Source organism: Diabrotica undecimpunctata, chromosome 5 (genome assembly GCF_040954645.1).
Source record: "Diabrotica undecimpunctata isolate CICGRU chromosome 5, icDiaUnde3, whole genome shotgun sequence".
NCBI classification, from domain to species: domain Eukaryota; kingdom Metazoa; phylum Arthropoda; class Insecta; order Coleoptera; family Chrysomelidae; genus Diabrotica; species Diabrotica undecimpunctata.
Genome location: NC_092807.1, coordinates 130787142 through 130811757, shown reverse-complemented (window position 1 = coordinate 130811757; position 24616 = coordinate 130787142). Strand labels below are relative to the sequence as shown.

At 31.6% G+C, this 24616-nt stretch overlaps 1 protein-coding gene across 1 annotated transcript in view; it reads left to right on the top strand.

Annotated features, from left to right (window-relative positions):
• LOC140441799 (uncharacterized) overlaps window positions 1-20641 on the top strand; it is a 591049-nt gene extending 570408 nt beyond the window's left edge. Inside the window, exons 7-8 of the mRNA XM_072532720.1 lie at window positions 4059-4100; window positions 12410-20641. Of these exons, the coding sequence (XP_072388821.1) occupies window positions 4059-4100; window positions 12410-13384 (1017 nt within the window). The 3' untranslated portion in view covers window positions 13385-20641. The remainder of the gene's footprint in view (window positions 1-4058; window positions 4101-12409) is intronic.
• Window positions 20642-24616: the final 3975 nt, after the last annotated feature.

The following is a 24616-nucleotide window of genomic DNA, read 5'->3' as shown; positions in this document are numbered from 1 at the left end:
AATTTTGTATACAATAATAGGTCATAAAAGTTTTGTAATTAAATTTTAAATAAGACAATGCTAGGTATTTTTGTTATTATTATTGAAAAAAATATTAAAAAAGCATAAAAAACAGTTAAAAGATTATTTTCCAGACTAAAATCAAACGTGTGATATTCCGAGAAAGAAAACTTTTTAATATTCTTCTAATATATCTTGACACCAAATTTCATTAAAATTGATCTCAAAGTTTTTGCAAAAATAAATTTGCAATGTAACTTTTTTTAAATGAGTAATTTTCAAAATTGTGCAGGTCAAAAACTTAAACTTTTAGATGCTACTAATTTTTTACATGTAGAAGAGCATTCAAGATTAAAAAATTTTTGAAACTTATAATATTGATAATTGTAATAAATAATAAAGAATAAAAAATTCTATGTGCAAAATATCCTTGTACTAAATAAATATATGCGATAAATAAAGCTAGTTTTTCGGTAAATAATTTTATGTGTTTTAAAAAAACAAATGTTACAATAATTTTTTTTTTCCCTACATCCAGTACCAGTAGACCTAATGTTGCACTTTTTGGAATTCTTAGATGCATTTGCACGAAAAAGGATTTTGCCATTGTGCTGTAACATATAACACATCATCCTCTTTTGTCATATTTTTCCAGTCTATGGTGTGTTTATTGAGGTTTTGTAACATTATTGTCTTTGCAAATGGCAGTCACTAATTCTTCGCGAAATTGTGTTACATCCATTTTTTTGTTTAAAGATTTGTTGTATAGAATTAAAGCATTCACTATGCTGTATTTGTCAATAACTCTATTCCCACTTGCCGATACCATTTTATAGAACGTCTGATGGGATTACTGTAGTAAGCTTTTTGATCAAAGACGTCAATGTAAGATTTAACAGAATTATATTAACAATAACTTTTGTGTTGCTCTGTAGCGCCATCATATCTCCTTTATTTAGCTTTGCTTCAAACACCGACTTAGATTGTATTTCCTATTTTTACAAAGTGTTCCAATTAGATGAATATGTTATCATTTAGGTCGTGTGCCAAACTGACACTAATGTAAAAATTGTCCGTAACCAAAGTTCTTCCTGAGTGTAGAAAAGGTTGCATTAATTAATTCCATGACCACTAGGGATGCTAGTGATTGTCCCTTTGGTCTTTTTTGCTTTCCGCCATAAATTTTTACGTGATATATGTAGCCGCCTTTTCAGCAGAGTGTGATAACTTTTACGCCATATTAATTACGTTTGCCAGGTATGTACTGTAAAAATGCTGTATTTGCCTGGTACCAAAGCAGATTGAAAACTTCTATTGAACGCCTGCAACAATGGTTCAACTTTGAACAATCTGCTTCCTACACGACAAGCTTCATTATCTAAAAAATAGAAGCAAGCAAGAAGAGCCTCGAATCTACACCTCGCCATGTTTGTCGTGTTGTATATTGAGCAATGATGAATAAAATTAGTGCCCCAGTAATTTCGTAGTCGTGGTTTTGTATTCAAACCTATCCATATCAAATTTCCCAAAAATTTTAATATTTCTTCTCTGTTAGTATCATTCCAGTTAGTGAGATATGAATTTGTCTTAACGTTTTCACGATTTATAGCATCAATAATTTTTTGTCGATTTGGCATATCTATTTGTTTCCTGCACTAAAATATCGAGTATCTTGTCTGTTAGGAGCAGTCTATAAAATTTTAAAGGTGTATCGTTTTCTCTACTTTCTACAACTGTACCAAAAAAAGTATTTTCATATATAACGTCGAATGTATTCAAATTTCCATCAACATTGTTCTATATAACATTTGCTTGTAAATTCCCTATATGAGGATTTACCATATCTATATTATTTGATCTTTAATTTCAGATTCACTTTCTCTTATTTGCAAATTCAACTGTTCATCTTGAATTCTAGGTTGACTTGTAACATTATCATCCTAAAATATTTTAAAATTAGATACATTTGAAATTTATACGTAACTATAAACTTACCTTAAGTGTTTCCACTTTCTGCCATTTTGTTTGTGGTTCACAATCTGAAGAGTATTCAGTGTTATCGGAAATATCAGTGTATAATGGATCGGGATCTGAATCATCAAATTCACAATCACTTATTTCGATGAAATTTTCAGCCAGAAGCTCAAGTTCGTGTAAAGAAAGGTATCTCTTGTTTTTTTTTTTTAGACATTGTTACATAAATAAACCCGACTACAATGAAGGTCTAACAGTAACTGGTATGTCACTCGACATTTCGTGTCTCCAAATTTTATCTACAATGTTGCCGATTTTAGTATGCTAGCTAGGATTACTGAACTAACATTTAAAATTGGATACCACAGCCTAAAGGAATTATCATACACGTATAAATGCACTACAACTGTGTTGGGACCACATACACATAGGCTCAGGGAGAGTACCTGTTGTGTATTATGTATGATACACATAGGAGTCAAAGTATTAATAAAAAGTATACATTTTACAACTCACACAAAGTGAAATTAATATTTCTAGTAATATTTTGGAACAATTTATGCAAAAACTGCGATTATATGCTTCACACCCAGCTCAAAACAAATACCGCCTGGACTTTACTTCTGATACTTCTGTTGTTATTTTTGATATCCTGTGTATATGGAATAATATGGGCCTTATCGGTAGTTCGACACCCCAGGTTGGTAGAAACTTTCTACCAAATACATACAAAATCGTGATTAAATGTTCCGAATTGGCTGTTATCGGTGAATATATAAAAATGGAGGTATATCATACAATTAGATTATCATAGGTGTATAGTATTTGTCACTTTCAATAGATTAATAAAGTTTAGATTATAATTGTACAGTTATTATTATTGAAGTTATATTTATACAGTATTATTGTTGAATTGTACATATCCTGTAAATACAGACAAAAGTTTTGTTTTTAGTTTGTTTATTATAGGATCGTACCGTAGGAGTTCAGAGTTTTTATTAAAATTCTAATAACAGTGAAAACCAAAGCTTTATTACTTCTTTTATTCTTTTAAAAATTTAATCAGTAAACATGAATCCTGTATATGCTTCGCATTTCTTGGCTTCACGCGCTTTTTATATAGCGAATGCATGATCCAAACTGCTTTAAAAATTACCTGCGAGCTATAGCGGACATTTTCTTTGATCTCGCAACATTCTAGCAACTCAATTACAGCGAATTTTTGTCTAAAATAACAATTGTGATCAATTTTGTGTTAATGTATTATGCTTGCTTATGTTACAAAGAATATTATTAATACAAGTGCTTTATTAATTCGTTTTATAAATCACACCAAGAACTATTATTTTCTAAAGGTACACACATTGTTTAACAAACATCAGCTCTTTCGATTTCAACCTACATCTATTTATTACGAAGATGACTCTAAAATATGTACTATCGTCTTAAGAATGTACAGTGATCAGATGAAATTAAAAAATATTTATAGGGCGGTACTTTTACAAGGTTCTTATAAGGGTCTTATTTTGTATATGTAAACCTACTAATCTATAATTTAATAAATTCTTATTTTCCAGAATGTATACAACATTCAAGTATATGTAGTATGCATTTATGATCTGTTGTGTTTTAATTAGTCTCTTTCAAATATAAAGTTTGAAACTTGTAGAAATGGTCAAAAAGTTTACATTGAACAAACATGAAGTCTTCTATAAACGCATATTAGAGCACAACAGATTATTCGGAAATTTTAAGTATGCAAAATACGAACCGCAGCTAACTTTGATGTTCCATAGGAATCTATAAATGAAATAATCATAGATATAATTTTAAATTTACTTTAACAATACCACTTTTTTCACAATACATCTATACACAATAGATAGTATTCATTTTAGAGTATGTTGGTCCCGAATCAGCTGTTTGTCGTTAGAAAACAGTAGTTGTTAATGTTTAGAAATATCAATTGCTAATTGAAGTACCCTTCCTTTCTTTATAAGCAAGTATAATACCTTATTGCGTTTGAATGTTAAAAACCATTACACTCTTTGTTGACTGACCAGTTTGTTTATTTTTCTTTTCAGATGGACATGAAATCTGTTGGATCCTTTTACTACGAAAATTTTGTAAGTACTTAAATATCCGAATCTTAAAATATTGGAAAATAGGAAAACATGGGACATTGTTTTCTTTTTAGTTTAATGAAAAAGATTTACTTGGATACGAGTAACTTTCTAGCAGATTTCTAGTGTGGAAGTTAACCAAAAAATTTTATTTCTGGAAAACAAAGCAGATAAATTGTTTGTATCATAAAATTTATTACCTCATCCCATGATTACAGTTTTATTGTAAAACTCGAATATTTCAAATAAAACACTTGAAATTTTAAATGATAAGGTGGTCAAATGGCAAAATTATTTGAAAGTGCGTTTAATATTCTCTCCATTGGTAGTCTAATTTAATATTTTTTTACGTAGCAGTTGTCAAAAGCTCGCTCGTGTTCAAAAATTACATAAGTAATTGCAACTTACCTACACTGAGATTAATGGTTGTAAGTTATTATGTAAATAAACGTAATTTTATTGCGGTTGAAATGGTTCGACGATTAGTTGGCACCATTGCAATCATTGAATAAAAAGACGTTCAATTATCTACACGCTGCACATTCAATTTTAGTTATTTTGCTTTTAAAACAATAAAGTAATTAGCAACAAAATTCCACCATCTTAATAATTGTTCAAAATGCTGTTCCTTTTGGTCTTAGCTATATAGTCCAGTCAGGATAGCATTTGACCTTGCATAGCAAGCTGCATTAAATTTTATTATTCTAATCTTTAGGGTGGGGGGTCAATATTAATGTAAATTAAAAATCACCGTTGCGTCATCACCACAAATTCAGCCGTTGCGTCAGCCGCCATCTTGATTTTAAAGGAGAACAGTTTTTGCTCAATATCTCTGCCATTTTCAGCTTTTCGACAAAAATGGAACGAACTAAAATTTTTGCAAATGTGATTTTCTACACTTTTTTCGTGCGATCGATATTTTCCGAGTTGAGGGAAAAAATAGTGGAAGGGAGGGGGGAACATAATTATCGAATTATCTTGTTAATAAGTTTACGACGTTTACTTACGTCTTTTTACTAAAATCAATATTTAAAGTCATAGGTTCATTCCTGTTTATGACTTGCTGCTGATGCTGCTGAATTTAAGCAGGTACTATTTTGTTGAAAAGGTAAAAAGTTAAAGTAAAATGGCCGAAGTATTGAACAAAACTAATTAATATATCACCAATCAACGCAAGGTCTTACGCTTACAATTTTACCGCATACGTACGACCCCAAATATAATTTTTGCAAAAAAATGAGAGACCAAAATTGTATAAAATATAATTCTCTCCATTTTTGATTACATATAGTCATGTTGTAAAGTTAATAATAAACAAGATAATTCGATAAGTATGCTTCTCCGCCCCTTTCCACTATTTTCCCCTTAAGACGGAAAATATCGATTGCACGAAAAAATTTGTAAAAAAGAAATTGTAGGATATCGCATTTGCAACAATTTGAGTCGGTACCATTTTTGTCGAAAAGTTAAAAATGGCGGAGATATTGAGCAAAAATGGTTCTCTTTTTTCATTTTCAAATTCAAGATGGCGGCTATCGCAACTGTTGGATTCAGTCGCGATTTTAAATTTATACTACTGTTGACCCCTCTCTAAAGGATAGAATAATATTTGAGATAGCATGCAAGGTTAGGCCTTTTTTCGTCCAACCTGACTGGACTAATAGTAAAGTCTATTTCCGAAATCCTCTTTAACATTTTGGAAAAATTCAGATAAAATTAAACGGCATACTGCTGTAAATCGGCTTTAAGATGGTCAATATCGTCGAGTTTTGTTTTTTATAAACATAATATTTACGGTATTCTCAAAAAGAAGAAGTCTAATGGATTTCAAGCCGGTGATCTTGTAGGTCATTAAATTGTTTTTCTTAAAACCACTGTAAAACGGTTACATAATAATTACTAGCTCAGCTGGAAATGCAAAAAATCCTGTAAACTCCATAACGTTCTACATTATTTTGAGTTTCTAGCTCCAGAGTTCTAAGAGGCTCAATAGTTTGTTCAAGCATAGTGTGATACAGATCGCCTGTCACTTTTTTTATGAATAAAGGCCTAACAATCGCATTTCCAAGATAACTGCTCACACATTAATTTGTGTGTACATTGTGTATGCCCTTCTCGGAAAGTATGCCGGTTTTTGTCACTACAGTAATAAAAATTTTGTTTATTTACAATGCCATTAAAAAAAAATAAACGTTCATCGCTGAAATAAATATTCGGCAGAATATTAGCGATTGTATTGATTTTACCAGGCATTATTTTACAAAACTATATTTTATTGGGCGAGTGACACACCCCCAAAAAGTTGTATAAAAAAGCAAATAACCCCTCAATAAAAAAACTACTAATCCAAACCAAGTCTAATCGATTCTTTATATTATTAGAAACAGAAACCTGAATGTTTTTTTTTTGTACTAATGCAGATAATTTAAAAATTAAGTTAGTATTTTAAAATAAAAAAAAAGTAAAAATAGATATTGCAAATACTTTTATAGGTAAATTTGGCAAAAATAAACACTTTTTGCCTCTTGGCATTTTTTTTTTGAAAAGAGCATCCTGTTCGAGTTTTGAGCGATTTAAGGGCGAAATCAGGACAAAAGTTGGAAATTTCAAAAAATCATATCTTAGCTTCTACTAAGGCAATTGTAACGTACAACCTCGCGAAATGTTTGTTAAGACATTTACTTTAGCTTTATTTTTTTTTGTATATAGCCAACTTTATTTAGCCCGTGAATTTTTACTTAAAAAAGTACAGTTTTTGCTGTTTTACTCCAGTTGTAGAGACGAAAATACCACTGAACCTCTAAAAATCATACGAAAAGCCAGATTTTGTTAAGAATGTCAATTTTCGGACCCCAAAAAAGATGCAAAAAAGTTTACCCAAGGCTTCTTCCTAAAACCGCCCTCCGTAAAGGGGAAAAAATCGATTTACCAAAAATTTTAACGCCGTAGAGAAAAAATTTTTAAATAAAAAATGTAGCTCAGATATTTTTGAACAAAAATGTTTTTTAGCACTTTTTTTATAGAATGCACCATTCTCTTAGAAATAACGCTTGACGCCACTGGTGATTTTCAATGTCAGGTACGTGGCCAAAATCAATTTTCAATAAAATTTATATCAACTCAGCTGTAATAATTCGATATTTTCTAATCAGAGTGTCCTATCGACAAAAATCAAAATGCTTTTTAAACCTAAAGAGAGCAGCTTACGTTTGCAATTTTTGTATTTTGCCGCAAATAAAGCCAGTTTCTATAAAGGTGTTAAATACAGAAATGTTTAGCGATTTTTACCATTTTTTACAATTCTCATGAAATCAATAATACGTATCACTTCCATTGACCGGTCACTATGGAATTTTTATTAATAGATGCCAATCTTTAAAATATATGGCCTGAAATCTCGGTTTTAAGTTTTGGCAACAAATGTGAGGCATTTAAAATATGCCTAAGAAACGCTAAATTTAAACTTTCACATTACAAACGATCTAAAATGTTTAAAACTATTAATTTTTGATACGTTTTTCGAAACGAAACTTCAGCTACAAATTCCGCCTAATACAAGCATTTGCCGTGACGTGCGATAGTTTGTGATGTGAGTGCTTAAATTCAGCGTTTTTTTGGGAATATTTCAAATGTCTCACCTTTGTTGTCAAAACACAGCACTGAAATTTCAGGCTACATGTTTTGAAGATTGGGCTCTAATAATGAGAATTCCATAGTGATCAGTCAATGAAAATAATAAATTTTATTGATCTCACGAGAATAGTAAAAAATGGTAAAAATCGCTAAACGTTTATTTATTTAATACCTTTATAGAAACTGTCTTCATTGGCGGCATTAAACAAACATTTTATAGGAAAGCTGCACTTTTTACCTTTAAAACACATTTTTAATTTTGTCGATCTTATCAAAAGATATCGAATTTTTACCATCGAGTTATTACCAATTTTATTTAAAATTTATTTCGCCCGCGTACCTTACATTGAAAATCACCGGTCACTTCAAGCGTTGTTTCTGAGAAAAAGATTTATCCTACACAAAAACTGCTAATAAACATTTTGATTTAAAATGATCCCAGCTACATTTTTATGTAAAACATTTTTTCTACGATATACAGATTTTTGGTAAATCGATTTTTTCCGTTTTCCCCCCTTGCAGAGGGCAGTTTTAGGGGGACACAGGGGTAAAAGTGGTAAACTTTTTTGCATCTTTTTGTTGTCCTAAAATTCAACTTGTTCGTAAGATGACGACTGGACTATTTCTGGCATAGTGCGTAAAATACGGATGAATGACATAGGTAAATATAAACTAACGAACAAATTTTCAACCATATTTTAAAAATGCCATGATGTAAAAAGTATTTTTGAAAAATGGATCTAGAAAAAGTGCTTGCAATATTTATTTTAAATTTTTTTATTTTGCAATAAATTGTTAATAACAAATTATCTACCATTCGGACAAAAAAAAGTTAAAAGAATCGAGTACACTTGGTTTGGATCAGTAGTCTTTTATTTGGGGTTATTTGGTATTTTTATGCATGTTTTGAGCGTGCGTTCCTCGCCTATATCAAAATCATCTTCATAGTAGGTATTTTTAAACGATCCCTTATTTTGAAACCCTCCCTACTATCCGTATTTTGGTTTGCATTGACGAAGTTCGTGTTTACTTATTTTTCCACTGTATCCATTTATCAGGTTGGTGATCACACTCGACTTCTACTTTTCTTCGGTGTTTCTTTGAATACTGATCTTTTTATATGATCGGAACGCGATATAGGTTAATATTTTGAAAATATGAAACGGGAGCGAAATTTTGTATTCTTGATCTCAGCCGGAACATATGTATTTGTTCTTCTGATTTTCCAAGATATTCGAAGCATTCTCCCTAACACCACATCTTAGTTGCATCGATTCTTTTCCTCTCTGCTGTTCTACAACTATCAACAGCTTTAGAACCACCAATGTTTTGAATTTTCGTTCTGTTATTGTTGGTTCTATCAACGGTAATTATTTTTGTCTTCTTTTTATTAAATGATAGTCAATTTTCCTAGCACTTTTTAGTTTGGAACGAATCAACGTAAGCTCTTTCTCACTTCTGGCTATGAAGAATGTTTCATCGACAAAGCAAATACCTTGACTCCACCCACTGAAATGTTTCCTTCTACTCATTTAGAATGGGTCTCGTTGGGTGTTTACTATACAGGTTAAATAACCTTGAAGATAATATGCGGTTCTCCCTTGTATATTTTCTAATTGAGAGGTATATACATTTTTTGATTCTCACTATTGCCTCATTGTTTTTGTATAAACTTTATAGTCGTTTAACCAGGTGATTTGAGGTATTCATATTAATAAGGATTCATCATCAATTAGCCTATATTTGTGCACTGCTGAACGTAGGCCTCCCGTAAAATGTTTCACCTATTTTTATCTTGTGCTTCTTGTATCCAGTTTGTGGTGATGCGCTTGATATCATCCGTCCATCTAGTCGGTGGTGGTCCTCTGCTTCGATATGCCTCTTGCCTTGGTCGCCATTCCAGAATCTTTCTGGTACATCCATCACCCATTAATAAGGATTGGCCAAAGTAAATTCCATTGTATGTTATCGAAAGCTCTCTCATATTCTACTAAACAGAGTAACATCGGGACGTTGAACCCGTGTGTTTGTGAATGTCTGTGGTTGAACCTTTTTTTATGCAACAGAATAATTACAAAAACAATATTTCAGACTGTTTCTGAAGGACAAAAAAGGAGTAGCAAAAAATGAAGACTATCTCTGTAGTCCTTCATCGATAATATTTAAAATCTTCTAAATTTGCCTATCTTCTAGAGATGTTGGCGACCACATTGACCCATTTTATTCTATTCACAGCAGCTCGAAATAGATCAGTTGACGTTAGGCCAGTCCATTTCCTAAGATTGGCCAACCAGGATATACGTCTACGTCCCGGACCTCTCTTTCCCTCAATCTTGCCTTGTAGAATCGACTGTAGAAGTCGGTATTTATCATTACGCATGATGTGGCCGAAATAAGCCAATTGTCTGTTTTGTATGGTGTTAATAATTTCTTTGTCTTTTCTTAGCCTTTGGAGAATAATTATGTTACTTGTGTAGTGTATATATGAGACCCTCAACATACGTCGGTGGCACCACATTTCAAATGCCTCTAATCGTTTTATGGCCTCTTCTGTAAGGTTCCAGCTTTCTACTCCATAGAGGAGGACACTAAAGACATAACATCTAAGAATTGTTATGCGTATATTGATACTTAAAGATAAGTTGCAGAGAATCTTCCTAAGGCTGTTGAAAGAGCTTCAGGCTTTTTTAATACGAGTTTATATTTCGTAGCTGTGATCCCAAGTATTCTTAATATTGCAGCCCAAATAGCATATTTTTCCACCCTTTCTAACGGTGTATCGCCTATTGTAATTTGGGCGATTATGTTGGTGTTCGTACTAATGATCATTATTTTTGTCTTCTTGTAATTTAGTTTTAGGTCGTATTTGTTACATGCTTCTACAACGTTATCAATAATCCTTTGGAGCCCCAGCAACACTGTATTGTCTGCATATCTATTATTGTTTATAAGTTGGCCATAGCAATCCCATCTTCTGATTCGTCCAAGGCCTCTCTAAAGATGTTTTCAGAGTATATGTTAAATAATGCCGGTGACAATATGCAACCCTGTCTAACTCCTTTTTCGACTGTGAAGATCTCGGACAGTTCATTGTCTAATTGTACTGTTGATTTTTGTTGGAGATATAAGTTTGAGATCAGTCTTATATCCTTACCATCTAGTCCTGATGGATTAGGATATCGATTAGGTTCCCATGTGGGACTTTATCAAATGCCTTCTCGAAATCAATGAAACACGCATACACATCGCAGTTGACATCCCTGGCCCTCTATATTAGAACTTGCAAACTCAAAAGTGCTTCCCTCGTTCAGAGTCCTGCTCTGAATCCAAATTGAACTTCACTCAGGTGTTCTTCTAATTTGGTATTTGCTATTTTCTAGCGTTTGGTTTTTTTGGTATAATATTTCCGAGAATAAAGATAACGATGGAAAGTTTTCAAATTACTACTCTGTACATGCTACTCTTGCATGATAATAATTGAACCGTAGAAATATGAAAAATCAATCTTCATTAACTTTTCTTAATTGATTTTTACGATCTGAACTGCTTCATTTGTTTTGTCAAAAAATACCAATCTTTATATTTTTATACATAATTTTTATTTCACATGTTTATGTAATAATGCATAGAAAATTGTAAATGTATTTAATTTATATTTCAAGCTCAGATCAGATCTCTATATATTTAATTAAAAAAATTAACAGTTCTTTATATTGTTGATAAACCGATTTAACAATGGTGGTTTTCTGAATGGATGGGATATTGATATAAGAAATTTTATCCAAGAATCGTTAAATTTTGTTCAAAAAAGTATTTAAATATAAATTTGAATATTATCTCAGTTTGTGGATTATTATGGCCTGGAATTATTTTTTTCCTGACATTTTTACCGCAACTGCGGCACACATCAAACTTGCTGGGAATACTTCATCAAGAAATAATTCTGGGCCTATAAGCCCCAAAAGCAATGTACCATTACAAAACAGCGGCCGCAGAAGTCTGTATTTGTTGGAAAGTATGTGAATGATTTTACTAGAAAAATACACACTGTATCCGAAATAGTTGGGATGAGTTTTATAAATTTGTCATTCATAAATATTATTTTTTTTATTTTATTTTTATATTGTTTGTTTAACGAAAAGTTATTTGTTTATTCCAATTAAGTCTTTTTTATTTCCTTTTACAATCTGTTTCGCTGGATGTCTTTTGATAATATATAAACAATGTTTTTACATTATACTCTTGCTATATCGCTGAAACTAAAAAATAATTATTATTATTATGTATTTTTGACGTTTATTTCTCACTCTTGAAGTCCTCAAATATGTGCAAATGAGCTAAATAAATTGTTATACTTTTTCTATTAATTTGGCAGTTAATAAAGTTTTACGACAGTTGAAACTTACTTCTCACCCGTAGTGGCAATTCAGCAATGACGAACAATAGGCGAATAATTTTCGACTTAGACATCGATGCCATGGAAACAATGCCTTACAAAATCCTTTAATTGATACAAATAAGTTTCAACCATCGTAAGAATTGATTTGACGCAAACTGACAGAAAACATAATATTTATTTATATAGGTTACTTGCACTTTTTTCATACAAGTCAAGATATAAGTTGACATCTAGCAAGCAGAGTACTAGCAGATTTACTAATTTTTATATGTGTTAGCAGGCCTTTCCAGCTGGAATGGTACCTTATAAACGGCCAGCAGCAGACAAATCCGGTGTACCGGTTTACCAACCAAACGCAACTACCTACCAACAACTGATGCAATTGCAGCAGCCTTTTGTGCCCGTGTCATGTGAGTATTCCACCTCCCCTGCTCCTCCTCCCACTTCTTGCGCTTCACCGACAGTTATTGAGGCCTCCCAATCTGTTGCTTCCTCTCCCATATCTCAGGCTTCACAAATTCCGCTTCATCACCATCAACAATCGCAACAACAACCACAACTCCCACCCCAGCAGCAACAACCTCCTTTACCACAGGCACCACCACCCCTACCACCACCACAATCAAAAGAGCCCGATGTAACTTTAATAACAACAACGGCTCCAATGTCTGTAACCATGCAGCACCAACCTCAAATTCCAGATCCTGCCACGCTTGCTAAAGAGGTTGCCCAGCAAAATTATGCTAAAGCTATCAAACTAGCTGCTGCCAATCAAAGTTTTGCTGCTTCTCAGTTTACACATTTAAATCCGTTGAATTATACTGGAGTGTCTTTAAACAAGCAGGCGCTGGCGGCAGTTCCCCAACACTCAGCAGCAGCTGCTGTTAGTGCCGCTGCCGCAGCTTATCCGCGTTACACACATACGGCATTACCTTTTCAGTTTAATGCTACTGCAGTCAATTTAGGTCTGGCTAATCCTTACCAAGCAATAGCGCAACAAAATATGCTTATGAGCCGTCCGCCACCAGTGCAACTGAATCCATATTCATTCATGAGACAGCCATATACCGCTGCTGCAGGTGCCGCTACTCCGCTTTATGCTAATAGTCTCTTAAGTGCACAATACCCAGTTACAGTATCAGCTCCTCCAATCACAAATAATACCGCTCCGCAAACAAACATCGCTGTAGCAGCCGCACAGAACAACAATAACAATGTTACTCTGCAACCCTATAAAAAACTAAAAACAAATTAATATACAATTTTCGTTTGTTGTTAAGTTACGTTTGTTGGTTTCGTGTAATATTTTATGTCCGTGGACCATTTTTTTTGCAAAAAATCATATTAAATTTTAATCTTTTAGATTGTAACGATTAATGTTTTTATTTTATCATGTTTGTGTTACTATTCGTTTAGTCGGATCGTCGTATATCGTATTCAAGATAACAATTTCAATAGTAGTTTGGAAACTGAAAACGTTAATATATTTTTTTAATTAAAAATAAATTTCAAATTATATAAATTTAGTCGATGTGTGTAATGTTTAACACTAAGTATATTTGTAATTAGGAATATTAAACATTACAGTGCTAAGTTACCATTGATATTATGGATTTGTAACAATCGTGGTATGTTTTAAAATGGATTAACTTTTAAAAAATAGAAATCAAATTACTGCCAGACACGCATGGACCATTTTGAACTCGGCTGACAACACTGATATGATTGCTTTATTCGCCGCAAATGAACCATCGGACGGGTCTGTGTAGTTCGTCCTATCATAAAGACATTGTGAAAGTGGATTAAGGTCAGTTAATAATCTGGAGTGCATATTATATGAGAGCACTCGTCTTTGTGCAAATACATTAAACTAGACACTGCTCGATGTTACTCCGCCGATAGCATTCATATCTAGAGCCTGTTCAAAAACAGATTATTAATAATCCGTTTTTATTATCGTATATGCCACCTTGCCATAAATTAAGATACGTTTACACCTGACATTTCTGATACTAGACAAATCTTACTTAATCCCATCAGTTGCTTACAATAATAAATCAATTTCCGGGTATTTAATACACAATTGTTATAATAATACAATAAGTGCAAGTTTCTTTGTTCACCGTTTTAAAATGTTTAAAAAACATATTCGTATGGACAAATTTGCTTGTCATTGTACTCGTAATAAAGGATCCTAATACTGATGAACAAAGTACTTATATGTCTCAGTAAGACACTACTCATGTCTATTTTCTAGTAATAGTAGCTAGCAGTAAAGGCGAGACACTAAAGAAGACTTTCTGGAATATTGTTGCCAATGAAGCCACTCGAAAGAAAACGCTGTATTGAATCTTTTAATTCGATGTTGAATTGGCTGCTCGCAAATCATGCGATGTCTCACGTAACTGCCAAAAAAATGTCAGTGTAGTCAAGATGCGTGTACTTTTTAAGTTACACAGTTTACAATCTAACATGACCGAAATTATATACAAGATGTGAACGTTTCTTAAGAATATCCTTCAATCTCAATTACATTAATGCAAAATTGTTCATGTACGCTTACCTTACAGAAAAGAAGCTGCTTGTAACAATCATTTTCAGTTTTCTTGATTAAGAAGGAATTGATAAATAATACGCACTATCATTTGCACAAAATGTGTACACAGCGTTACAAACAAAAACCTAATTACTAGCGGCCATATTGTTTTTTATATACTTTTTATAGTCAGTCATTTTTAATACTATGGTATGCGTGTGTTTGGAGGGCTGTATAACTAACTATTGTATAGAATTTTATATTATTCACAGTAAATAACCCATTAAATATGGATATATCGTGAGTAAATCGATTTAATGTTATTTTGAATACGTTTTTCTTGTTTCAAAAAATTGTATCTAGTCATACAAATTGTTTGTAAATTTTATTAAAGTAAAAACTAAATTGAGAAACTGGGCAATGCTCTAAGCTACCCGGACCAAGCGAGTGCCTCATTACTGTGATACCTCTCACACCTGCTGTTGCACCGCTATAATTAACATCCTATCCCCTTGCCCTTTCCACCTATTCCCCAGTATCGCTCTAATATGTAATTAGGAACATTAATATTTTTGGTGGTTAAGACTAGAAACACTATTTTGCCATTTTGCCAAAAAATGGAGATGTTTATATATATCTAGAAATTCTGCATGACATAATTTCAATATTATTACATTTTTGAGAGCCTAATTGAATCGCATGGTAGACATATGCGTTGTATCTGTTAGAAAGTGCCATTCAGAAGTAGTATGTTACTGACCCAAAAAGACGCCAGGTTTGTACATAAGAATTAATTTTTAACCTAATAAAAAACACCCTAAATTGCTTTTAATAACTATATATTTTTACGATCATAAAGAGCACATTTTAATTTCATCTATTGCTTTAAAGTTTATTATGGTTATTGTGGGCATTTCATTATTAGATTCACATCTAAATGTGTTTGATTGCTTTGATATCGTTAATAAACACTTCAAAGTTGTTTTATTACTATCTATAAATCTTTTAATTGCACAATTTTTATGTTAAAATATGACGATTTAACCCAATTCATGATTTTGGGAGATACAAATAGTTTTATTTAAATATTTAAAAAATCTATTTGGATCAATAGTTTAATATTCTCTAACTTTTCTTAAATTATAGTAAAAAAGACCTTATTTTGACAAGAGGCGTACGGTGCGGCGGTGGCAGGGGAAGAGTTATCTACTCATATAATCCACCCCACGTCGAAATTGTTAATTTATATGTATTTATCACGTCGATGATTTATGTCACAGCATAACAAGAATTGTACCAAGGAAACTTTATATTGTTTTCTTAAAGTTTACTAATAAATTTAACAAATCATTAATGGAATTAACATGAACCATGTATTTTCTTTGATTAGATGGCAGTTCCTCCGGCTCGTCTTTAAGTGTGAAATTTTAGAGGAATTAAGTAAATTCGCTCGTCCAAACAAGTAATTTGGCAATAAGTTTTGGACGAGTATTAAATCGACCCTCCCAACGAAAACTGATGTAACTCAAAATCGCTCATTCCGAGATAATTGCGTTTAAAAATAATTGTGAAAAGTGACGTTCTGTAACTTTTTACTTATCACTACTACGTTTTTCATTTTTTCACATAATAATTGTTTGTGCAATTAGAATAATTGCAAACGAATATAAATTTCATAAAGATATTCGATTTTGGATTAACAGTCTTCGTCGACAAAAATTTCATTTATAAAAACATATTACAATAATAAAACAAATAAAATTAACACATATTTTATTTTTAGCAATGTGTTTATAATGACATTATGACACTAATTATAATAATAATTAACGACTAATTGCTCAGTACAATACACCGCTATTGTTCAGATTCGGAACCAATTTCTCGATCTGTAAGGCACTCTGGTAGAATGTCTTCACTAGCAGGCCGCAAGGAGTTATAAAACCCATGGTACATTGCTGGTATCAAATTGGCTTTACATAAACTTAATAGACCATCTAATTTTTTACTTTCAATTTGTAAAAGACCTTGGTATAAACGTGGTAGTTTATATTCTTGGGGCTTACGTAATTTTGATGTTGCAATGTCGAGTTCTTTGTAATTTTCTGCAAAACTGTAAGTAAAATAACCTTTATGAGGATTTTTCGGTTCGAAGTGAATTTCCCTAATTTTGCTTATCTTTACCACCTCCGCAGTGTTAGTTCTCTTCCAGTTCTGTTTCTGAATCATCGGTTTAAAACTAAAAAAGTCTTCTTGAGACATTTCTTTCACTCTATACTGTGAAGAAGTAACTTTTGCCATATTTATGAGGCTAATCTACTGGTCAGGAGTATAAATATTCGAATGTTGTTTCTTTGCAACTTCTATCACAGCGTGCATGCTGCCATTTTCGTTCTGGGTATGACCCATCTCAAGGAAACGGTGTGTTATTTCCAGATCCAAAGTCACCGATACATGAGCAAACATCGAAAAAATAAAGTATAAAGAGTATAACACGACTTTTCGAGTGTCATCTTGTTTTGTACCTTTTAAAAAAATGCCATAAACAGCTTGCAATTTCATTCGGCCCCCTTTTTGATATTTGTTTATAGCAATATCCTTGATTATTGCCCAAGTCGTAAATAATAAAATTTTAAGTTGCAAGCTTACTCTTATAATAAAAGTTACTTACGTCTGACCTGGGCGTTACTAATACCTTCTGCAAATCGAAGCATATTGTTAAAAACGATTTATCACGTTTTGACAATTCCTTATCGACATCTTTCAGATTTCTAACAGATTCTTTGTTTAAAACATGGCTAGTGTAATTTTCTTCCATTGATTAAATTCTTTTCCCGGGATCTGTATTATTATAAGCACTACATACTGAACACTGATCTTTCTTAGGCTTGAAAAATGCAATGTTGAATTGGGAGTTTAGAGTATCCCTGTATTGTCTAACTGAAGTGACAGCATCCCATTTTTTGAGTTTGGCATATTCCACGTACATTCGATACATTACAGATATGTTTAAGTCCTGTTCTAAGTACATGCGTTTTGAGTTCTTCCTTGTATAATGAAAAGGTACAAGTGGAAAATATTTTATGTGTTCTATAATGTTATCTTTTACACTATCCGGGATCTTGTGCGGTCTAGTATTATGTTTTCCTCTCTTATCTGCTTCTGTGGTACCAACTTCACTAATTTTTTTCAATACAGCGCTAACAAAAGTTTCAGAAATTGCAAGCGTATTCAAGAACATTGTCTTGAAAATTTGGTTCTCGACATCACCAATAATAAATTTATATTTGCGCGAAAAGTTTCTCCTAGAATTGTTAACAGTGATTTGCGTTTTACCTTGTTGGGTCACGCACCTTGCAAGAAACTTCCACTGCCTGGTATGATCTACAAGTTTCCAAAATTCATCAAAAATTACTTGTCTTGTTTCAAAATTTAATATGCTATTACATTTATATCTACAACTATTCTTACAAGAAACCTTCATCTTCTTTGCAGATATAAACCTGTCTTTGCGGTTCTTATGTTCCAGACCGCTATTAAGTTCTCTTTTGACTTTTTTGTCAATCCATTCGTTCTCATTTCTAACTCGTTTTATTTCTATCCTTTCTAACCTTTTTATCTTTTGTCGCTTTCTTTTTGATGATAGTCTGTCCATTGACACATTACTTCTCTTGTTACCAGATAGATTCAAACTAGAAACACTAGGAATAATTAGAAGGAAATATATTGGTATCAATGTCAATGGTATGATTGTCGTCGTTACTTTCATTTTCCTTGTCTAAAACAAAAAAAATAAAGAAACGTTTACATGATTAAATACCTAGATTAATCCTTTGAAATTAACTTTTTTACTGTCCATGCTATGTAGATAATTCAGATTTTAAGCAGATATTCAAATAAATATATTGACAGCAACTTACCCTCTTTGTGTATTATTATTAACAAGTAATCCCAAAATTCGTTAAGTTCTCTGCGACATTATTATAAATTATTATAACAATAAACAGGGTTCTCTGTAGTACGTCATATAATGTGAAACGACATTTAACATAACCTATAATTTTATTTACACAAATTTACAGCGAATACTATAATATGTACTACTTTCTTCGCGGCAAAGTACTGAGAGCATGGAGATACTACATTTACATTAATGTATATTGTGTTGTCTATATTATGATTTGAGTTATTATAGTATTCTCTAGAAGAAATTTTGGTATCATGAAATCTGTTTATGGTAATAACTCAAAATTGGAAAAAAAAGAGTTACGACAGTTTTCGTTGCGAGGGTAGAAATGATAAGGATTTCGATTTTCGTTTTTCAGTACTCGGTAAAAGAGTGACTTATTATTGCTATAAACTTTGCAAGCTTACTTCGGAGTTACTATATCACGCCGAAGCTTAAATTATTAAGTTGTTCCTAATCGATTTAAACTATTACTAAAGGTTTAGCAATTAGACTAAACTCTAATTACATACATTTTCCATATTTTTGTACGACAGCGATATAAAAATTATTTTCTTTGTTATAAACAAATCATTATTAAAACGCTGCTTTGTTACTTCACAATATTTGTCAACATAAAAATATTTTTCTGAAAGAAAAAGCTAAGAAAGTCTTTTTTAATATATTATCTGTTTTAAGCTATTTGAAATTGCTACAAGATATTTTAACGAGATATCAGGGATATTAAAATAATGATCAAAATTAATGTTTAAACGTTTGCATAAATAGTCTCATAAAGTAGCAATATTTTATCTGGTGATTTGGCTTGAATCGTCATGGTTTGACATAAAATTGTGCATCTAAGATATTTACATATATTAATGAAACATTCTGTATATTGGTTTAAAATAATTAAAGTTTTAAGTTTAGGGAATATTGTGCAATTATTTTACGATTTTGCCGGGAAGACTAATGTACATGATATTAAATTTGCCTTACAATTTTTAATGATTTTTTTTTTTAAATATTTCGTATATTCATGGTATAATCACAGCAGTTTCTTACAGCATAGAAACCGTTATATAAACCCGATATTGCATGGATGCATTTAATAGATGTAATCTTTGTTTTTGACAGTATGAGTTTCAATAAACATTGAAAATAGATGACAATATAAGGCCTTTATTTTGGCACTTTTTGTTTACCTTATCAATATCCATCGACAGTGGTAGCATATACAAGCTAAAATTGTCTATGAATTTTTTGTTTGTTTCTAGTACTACAATTGGCGTCCATAATTAAATAAAACAGACTGTATCTACAAATAATGCAAAGGAAAAATATACAGGCAATTTATTATCATGTACCAATTTAAAAACATACGATTTTTTTTATCTGTGATTTTTGGAATTTGTTTTATAAAAATGCGCATTATATCAAATGAACTTCAACTCATATTACAACGATACACTTGCTCAAATATAGTATTATTAATAAATAAAAATTAAATAGAAGGTATCACTTCTGAGCATTAACGAATGGCAGTTTGTTTATGTATCATGTTATGCTAAAATCACAAAATTGTTAGCTTATTATTTTCAAACAATAAATCTCGATGCCAGGTTTTTGTTTTTCTAAATTTTTCCCTTTCGTTTCTGATTTAACATCCGTCTTTGTATAAAAGTTAAGTTCCTTTGTCATTTTTGTTTGATAATTTATAAAGCAGATCTGTGTGTGAGATTTAATGATTTCCAGAATTATATAATCACAGTGGGCTTTTTAAATATCGTATGTTTCATTTCCATATTAGAAATTACCCCGGCACTTATCGTGGAAAAGTGGTTTTATTTAAATTGGATGAAACTTTGCAGAGAGGTAGCGTCAGGCAAGCTAATCAAAAGTTCCATTGCCCAAGACTTAAAAATCAATTGTTTCTGAATTACAGAGCTTTAAAATGTCGGTTTTTATTCCTTTTTTTTTTAAGTCATAAATTTTGATACGTACCATTTAGTATACGACATCTGAATCTCCATAAAACACGAATATGAAATCAGAATGACATTTTTCTAATGGCCCTCCCCTCTCAAAAAAATTCAGATATCCTGGGTAGGATATCCTGGAGGAATACCACGGTAGAATATTCCACAATATATATCAATCATATAAGTACAGTGTATACACGCCCAATAATTATCTGTAAAACATACACCTGCGTACACGGTACTGCAAGGGTCGACACATGAGTAGAATGTTTCAGCGGAGTGTACATATATGTGCATTGCATATTAGTGAAACATATACCTCGCAGATTGCTTCATGGAATGATTGATGCTCCTGAGAATGATTCATTTATGTTCTTCTTCTAAAGGTGGCTATCTTCTAGTGATGTTGGCAACCACATTGACCGATCTTATTATATTCACAGCAGCTCGAAATAGATCAGTTAGCGTTAGACCGATCCATTTCCTAAGATTGGCCTTCAAGAATCAATATACGTCGGCGACTAGGGTATCTCTTGCCAGAAATACGGTATATTTACTGCAATACCATCTTCCGATTCATCCCAGGTTTCTCTAAAATTGTTTTCAAAGAACATCTATGTTTAATAATGCTGGTGAGAGATTTTGTTGGAAGATGTAAGTTTGAGATTAGTCTTATATCCTTTCCATCGAGTCCTGATGTTTTTAGGATATCGATTGGTTTCCCATGTGGTACTTTGTCAAATGCCTTCTGCATCATTGAAACATGCAACAAATCAAATGCAACTTTTCTGAAAAATAAAAAACAAATGGAACACAATAGTGGTTTAATGTGCATGTCTAAAATTACCTGTACCATTTTAAGATTCTTCATGATACAGAGTGATAAGAACTCATTTGATCACTGATATCAACCCCCTTCTTGGCTTTATTCTAGTCGAGGACATATGATGGCTTCACAACAGTCTCATTTTTGCGATTTTTTTGCCTAAAATAGATATAAATGGATATATATTTACTAACAACAAATTGTAATTACAACCTACCAAAAAACTGATCTTTTATCCATCCATTTGATGATTTTGACTTTCCTTTTTCGTTTTCCTTCAATTTCCTCTTTTTCGTGTTTTTTTGACATTTGCGAAACTCCTCTTCTAATGCTTCTTAGTGTATCACAATAAAGAAATTTCAATTCAAGAATAAAAGTTGTCAGCGAATAAGATTCTACCCTTGTATTTCTCCAGAGGTTCCATCAATTTCATAGTCACTGTTTTAGTGAGAGCAGTATCAACCGATTTGTTCTCAGCCTTTCCTGTATAAATTATTACATTATAGGTGTAACCATTTCATGAGCCCAATTTGTATAATTTGACTCCATACCTGTGCGTTTAATTGTTATATACTATCGAAAATGTGCTCTTCCTCAAAATGGTACCATGGATTCGTCTATTAGAATGAATCTTCCTGTAGTAAAAACTTATTAAATATTTCTTAGTAATACTGGTTCAATTTTGTGTAGCTTCTTGTTCACATTGACGAAGTTCATTCCTATTAAAATGAATGAATTTTAACAATAAAAGGAATCTGTCTATTTTTATCTTCGTAGCAATAAAACCATTGCGATAAACAGGATCTTCAGGTCAGTATTGATAAATACTAGGCACTGAATTTAATCCCGTGATTAGAATGACACTAAAAAAGTATAGCATTTCATAAGTTTTTGTTTCTTTCCAAAATCTAATTATTGATTTGCTCCTGAATCCCTTTTCAATATTACTATTTGCAAATTCATTAGTTTTGTTAACAATTGGTTCCAATAGAACACCTGTAACAAAATATATGAATATATCAATTGGTTTAATTGTGGCCGGAAGGTTGTCTATATTAACATCTGATTCTGGTTAGAGATCAAAATCGCTCGTGTTTACACAAATATTTTCCCAAGAACTTGCTTACTGGTGTGGTACTATTTCTTGTATTTCTTCGTCTGATATATGGTAATTAATATATTCAGTGGAGTGAGATGAACTATAATCGTATTTAGATTCATTATCTGAATCTGAACCGGCTGACGAAACTTCATATATCTTATCTAATATCGATTCATCGCTATCGAAAGGGTCTAATACACACGTACTTGAAATGGGTGAGTTTGACACTTCTGTGTTTGTTAAAACATTGGCATTTTCTATTACAGCGATTGACATTTTCAGTGTTTGGTGTGTTTGGTTCAAAAGTTTGTTCAACTTTTTTATGTTGATCAGTAAGTACCTTTAAGTATAATATTCTTTTTGTTCGATTACTCATTTTAATAGCGATTCACATTAAATTACCACTTATTCTACTCAACAATACACAAACACGATGTAAATAAGCTTCAATTAAGAATTTTAGGTTAGAATTTGCACGTGTACTTGTACCTACATGTGCAAATTCTAACCTAAAATTTTTAATTATATAATAATTATATATATATATTTATATCATTTAGAATATCTAATGGAGTAAACCGGTATTTAAATGACCAATATTGGTTAAAAATTAACAATTTTATTGATTCCGCGCATAAGTAATAACTTATATTGAACAGTGATGCATAAAAAGAAGTAGCTTTGCATGCACCCGGGTGTAGGTAATACTCTCAACGTGTTAATGAGATTCAGATGTCGTATATTGAACCTGTGAGGCGGCAGGCTTCAAAATTCATGATTTTGAGAAGTTTACTAAAAACCGACACATTAAAGTTCTATAATCTATAATTCAGAAACGATTGATTTCTGAGTCTTGATTGACTGAGATATTTTGATCAGCATGGTCAAAGCTACCTCTCTGAAAAATTTAAACTAATTTAACTGAAACCACTTTTACCTAAGATTAGTGCAGGGGTTCTTTACTTCTCGTCTATTGGTATGAAGTTATGCTTTCAATTATTTTTCTGGACGATAAGAGACAACACAGTACTTATAGATAGTTTCTTGAAGATAAGCTGCTAATGTGCTATAATAAATTATGTTACAGTTTTCTATAGATTATAATGTGGGTATTTGTTCATTTGTGCAACTATAGTTGTCTTCGAATGAAGTGGTCTGACGGTCTGATGACAAAAACGTGTAATTTTTGTTCGATTTTATTGTTAAAATGTTGTTAGATATTATATCTAAAGTATCAAGGGCTTTGGAGTTGTACGTGTAATTTATATATTTTATATCTTAGTTGGTATTTCCTGTCGACGTCTTTTACAATATAAATATTGTCATCCAGTCTTGACCAATATGAGTTGAATTTTTTATGGTAGTTTTATTTAAATGCAATATATAACTATATCTCTGAAAACAAATTCCATATGATTTAATCTGCAATGAAAGTAATATAATCAAAAAGCACAATATATTTAAATGTTTATATTTAGATAAGCCACAATGTTTGTGATATTTTTTACTAAAGAAAATATTTTACGTAGTGATATAATATAGATAAAACAATTTTGTTATATGTTATGTCTGGGTTTTAATTGGAAGTTGAATGGCTGTAAAAATCTTAGATTATTATGTGCCACAATGACAAACTGTGGCATAAAGAAATATTGATAATATGAAAGTTCGCAAAGTAATGTAATTTCTGGAGATAGATCATTTGTGCAATATACAACACTTGGGAAAACAAAGTTATATTATTATTTCAATCATATTTTAGTTATTCAGGAAATTAAATATCAGTCGTATGAAAAGTCGAAAAGTCAAATGTTCATATTTCAGTTTCCTCATTAGTTAGATTTGACCTTTTTCCAACCTTTAACAGTCTTCAAATTTCTTTTTAAAAATGTTTCAGATATATTTTGCTACGATTTTCAACCAGTTGTAGTAAAAAAATACTGAAACTATGGCATGAAAGTTAAATATTGTATCTATAGGGGATCAAACCACAATTGATTGCAATGAAAATAACATTTTACATTTTGTTTTTGACGTTTAGATTTTCAATCCGGAAATCGTTTTCAAAAAATATTATAAATTAAGAAATTATGTT